Source organism: Sesamum indicum, unplaced genomic scaffold (genome assembly GCF_000512975.1).
Source record: "Sesamum indicum cultivar Zhongzhi No. 13 unplaced genomic scaffold, S_indicum_v1.0 scaffold00118, whole genome shotgun sequence".
Classification (NCBI taxonomy): Eukaryota; Viridiplantae; Streptophyta; class Magnoliopsida; order Lamiales; family Pedaliaceae; genus Sesamum; species Sesamum indicum.
Window position 1 is genome coordinate 252,115 of NW_011628047.1, and position 4,461 is coordinate 256,575.

The 4,461-nt window shown below is 45.2% G+C and overlaps 1 protein-coding gene across 1 annotated transcript; it reads left to right on the forward strand.

Annotated features, from left to right (window-relative positions):
- The first annotated feature begins 406 nt into the window (after window positions 1-406).
- Window positions 407-1,992, forward strand: LOC105178970. The gene is made up of 2 exons (XM_011102556.1): window positions 407-874; window positions 994-1,992. Exons 1-2 carry the CDS (start codon window positions 407-409, stop codon window positions 1,990-1,992), a joined length of 1,467 nt encoding a protein of 488 aa, XP_011100858.1.
- The last annotated feature ends 2,469 nt before the right edge of the window (window positions 1,993-4,461 follow it).

A 4,461-nucleotide genomic window follows, 5' to 3' on the forward strand; every position in this document is an offset into this window, starting at 1 on the left:
AGGGTGACCTATCGCACAATGTGCAACTGGCTAAAGGATTTCTAGAAGCAGCACAGATACTTGTTAGCTCGAGTAGACGAGACGAACTATACATACAAGATGGAACAAACAATGCTACAACAACGAGTGAAAATGCAGTGGATGAAACGAGGTGACCAATGCTCCCGGGTACTCTTCCGTAAGATTGCTCAAAGGAGATCGGGGAGGAGGATCTTACAGGTAACACGAAAACTCAAAGCACTGAAATCGGTCTTTCAAGAACAACGGAGGAATAAGGGTGACCTATCGCACAATGTGCAACTGGCTAAAGGATTTCTAGAAGCAGCACAGATACTTGTTAGCTCGAGTAGACGAGACGAACTATACATACAAGATGGAACAAACAATGCTACAACAACGAGTGAAAATGCAGTGGATGAAACGAGGTGACCAATGCTCCCGGGTACTCTTCCGTAAGATTGCTCAAAGGAGATCGGGGAGGAGGATCTTACAGATCAATGATGATCATGGAGTCACCCATTCTGAACCAGAAGAAGTAATCAATGAGTTTGTCACATATTATCAAAACCTCCTAGGTGGGGAAAGACGACAAACTGTGATAGATCCTCAATTCCTCCAACCTTGGGCTCGACATGTATTGACTGTGGAAGAAGCTAGCTCTTTACTATTACCAGTTACACCAGCGGATGTCAAACAGGCGGTTTTTGACATTGCAGAGGATAAGGCACCAGGTCTGGATGGGGATTCATCGGGCTTTTTCAAGGCTGCATGGCCTATAGTAGGGCAGGAGGTGACTACGGTAGTGATGGATTTCTTTAATACAGGCCGACCTCCTAAAGCGATCAATACCACCCTTTTGGCGCTTATACCAAAGGTACATGCCCCTATGACTGTCAGTGATTTCCGACCTATATCTTGCTGTAATGTGTTGTACAAAGTTATTGCAAAGATCATAGTCCAACGGTTAAGTGTGATACTGGACAAACTTATTAGTCCGGGACAAGCGGCGTTTGTACCTGGAGAAGCATTGGCGATAATATTATGCTGGCACAGGAGCTCTTTACTGGATACAACCAGTCCCGTCTACCACCCAAGTGTGCCTTAAAAGTGGACATTCGGAAAGCTTATGACACGGTGGAATGGGACTTCATGATTGCTGTGATGGAGTTATTTGGGTTCCCTTCTACTTTCGTGAAGTGGATTGAGGTATGTGTTACTACGACATTTTCTATTGCGCTGAATGGGAAACCTCATGGCTTCTTTCCGGGGGCGAGGGGACTTCGACAGGGTGACCCTGTATCGCCCTACCTATTTGTGCTTGTAATGGAGGTTCTACAACTGGGATTATTGCAACTGATTGACCAGGATGAGTTATTCTCCTTCCATTGGAAATGTGACACAGCCAGAGTTTTTCAATTGGGGTTTGCAGATGATGTATTGTTATTCTGCCATGCTGATATGGACTCAATTAGAGTCTTTAAGACAGGGGGGTTTGCAGATGATGTATTGTTATTCTGCCATGCTGATATGGACTCAATTAGAGTCTTTAAGACAGGACAGGATCGGTTTGCTGAATGGTCGGGGCTCAGGCTGAATGAACATAAAAGCCACCTTATTATCTCACGATCGGCACAAGGATTGCGTGAGGAGATGATGACAGTACTTGGTTTTCAAGAAGGGGTGTTACCGATGAAGTATTTGGGACTACCGGTTATATCTTCTCGATTAACTATTTCGGATTGTCGCCCATTATTATTAAAAATAGATAAACGTATTGCTGGTTGGGAGGGTATTTCTCTGTCTTATGCAGGTAGGGTACAAATTATAAAATCTGTACTCATGGCGCTGAGTTTATACTGGGCATTGGCATTCATTCTACCGAAGAAAGTTATTAATGAAATTGAGAAACGACTGCGAACATTCCTGTGGAAGGGGACGACAACCAGTGGCTACTTTGCAGGACATGCAATTCACCTATCATTTGAAGTGTGAGATTTCCAAGGTTTTTCAGTTGGGATTTGCAGACGACCTACTACTTTTCTGCAGAGCTGACTTTGACTCCATCAGAGTATTCAAGGAGGGATTGGAATGGTTTGCGGAGTTGTCGGGCCTTTGGCTGAATGTTCAAAAAAGCCAATTAATCATCTCCCGTTCGGCTCAAGAATTGAAAGATCAGATGTTGGAGATTTTGGGATTCCAAGAGGGGCACCTACCAATGAGGTATCTTGGTCTCCCCTTAATCTCTTCTAGACTGTCTATCTCTGACTGTCAACCTCTTATTTCAAAAATTGATGCATGCATTACTGAATGGGAAGGGATATCGTTATCATATGCTGGGCGAGTACAAATCATCAAATCCGTGCTTTCGACATTAAGTTTATACTGGGCATCTGCATTCATATTACCTAAGAAAGTTATCAAGGAAATTGAGAAGAGGTTGAGGAATTTCCTATGGAAGGGTACAACGTCTAGCGGCTACGCAAAGGTAGCCTGGAAAGATGTGTGTCGGCCAGCAGATGAGGGGGGACTTGGGTTCAAGGACATCTTTACGTTGAATCGCGCATTAATGAGCAAGAAATTATGTGATATTATCCAGTGTGACAGGACATCCATCTGGGTTCAATGGCTTTACCAAGACCGGTTACGGGACACATCAATTTGGACTGTCCGTGAACATGGAGGTTCTTGGGGATGGCGGAAAATACTCAGGCTCCGTCCTTTTCTTCGCTCTATCGTGGATTACCAGATTGGAAATGGAGGCAGGTTCTTTGTTTGGCAGGACCTGTGGCATCACTTGGGTCTACTTATTGAGCGGTTCCCTCATTGTCCACGTCATCTTAGACTTGAAGAATCAGCTAAGCTCAGTTCTGTGATTTCAGCAAGAGAGTGGCAATGGCCTACCATCACGGACTTCGAATGTTTGGAGATCACACATAACCTACCACTTATTCTTGGAGGTGAGGATCGGGTGATATGGAGATGCGACGAAGGGCAACCTACTACTCAGACACTCTATCGATTATTTGATCCCCCTGAGCCGAAACTAGGATGGTCTTCACTACTTTCGGGCACCTTGAAGATTCCTCGTCATTCATTCATCTGATGGCTCGCAATCCTTTTGCAAACTATCTACCACGGACAAATCATGGCTATCCCACCTGGGGGTATGCATATTGTTCAATGAGAGAGCTACGGAATCTCATTCACATTTATTCTTCCGATGCAGATTTAGTCGTCAGTGCCTCTTTGAGATTCGCAGATGGATTCGTTTTCACTGGCCCAACAGGGATTGGGCAACAGATATTGAATGGGCGACGCGGAAATGGAGAGGTAAGCACATTATTAATAGCGCTTACCGTACGCTACTTGCATCGTGTGTCTACCATATATGGAGGGAAAGAAACTGGAGGAGATTTCAACACACTGAGTGATCAATAAAGCCATGGTGCTAGGTGTCCTCTCGGTGTGCTCGAATCGTCTCAAGTTTCTCTCCCTCCAAATCGATGGATTCGTTTTCACTGGCCCAACAGGGATTGGGCAACAGATATTGAATGGGCGACGCGGAAATGGGGAGGTAAGCACATTATTAATAGCGCTTACCGTACACTACTTGCATCGTGTGTCTACCACATATGGAGGGAAAGAAACTTGATGAGATTTGAACACACTGAGCGGACACCGGCCACTTTAAGTATCCTAATCGTAGATGACGTCAGGCAGAGGATTCTTAGTGTTGATTTAGCTTCGTCAGTCAGTACACGAGCATTGTATAGATTATGGCGTATCCCTTGGATTGAGGGAGAAACCATTTGATGATCACATGTTGTACTGTATCATTATGGAATTTCCTCCGGACTATGGTGGACTACCAGATTAGTGACGGGAGGCGATTCTACTTGTGGCAGGACCCGTGGCATCACCTTGGTCCTCTAAACACCACATTCCCACGAGGACCAAGATTACTAGGTTTAGAGGAGTCATCTAGACTTAGTGCGGTGATTCAAGGAGGAGATTGGCATTGGCCGCCCATTACAGACTTTGAATGCTTGGAAATCACACATACCTTACCTACTATACATGGAGGGGAGGACCGCATTATTTGGAGGTTCGAGCATGGGCAACCTACAACCCAGGCGCTATATAGGTTATTTGACCCACCAGGACCGAAAGTAGGCTGGTCTTCACTACTTTCGGGATCTCTCAAGATTCCACGACATCTATTCATCTTATGGCTTGCTATCCAATGCAAGTTGGCCACGACAGACAAACCATGGCTTGCCCATCTTGGCCCGTGTGTTTTATGCAACGAAGGAGCAACAGAAACACATTGACACCTATTCTTTCAATGCAGATTTAGTCGACAGTGTCTCACAGCAATTCGGAGAGAGATTCGGTTTTCTTGGCCCAATGGTGACTGGCCTATGGACATTAGATGGGCTTCACGAAGATGGAGGGGTAAAC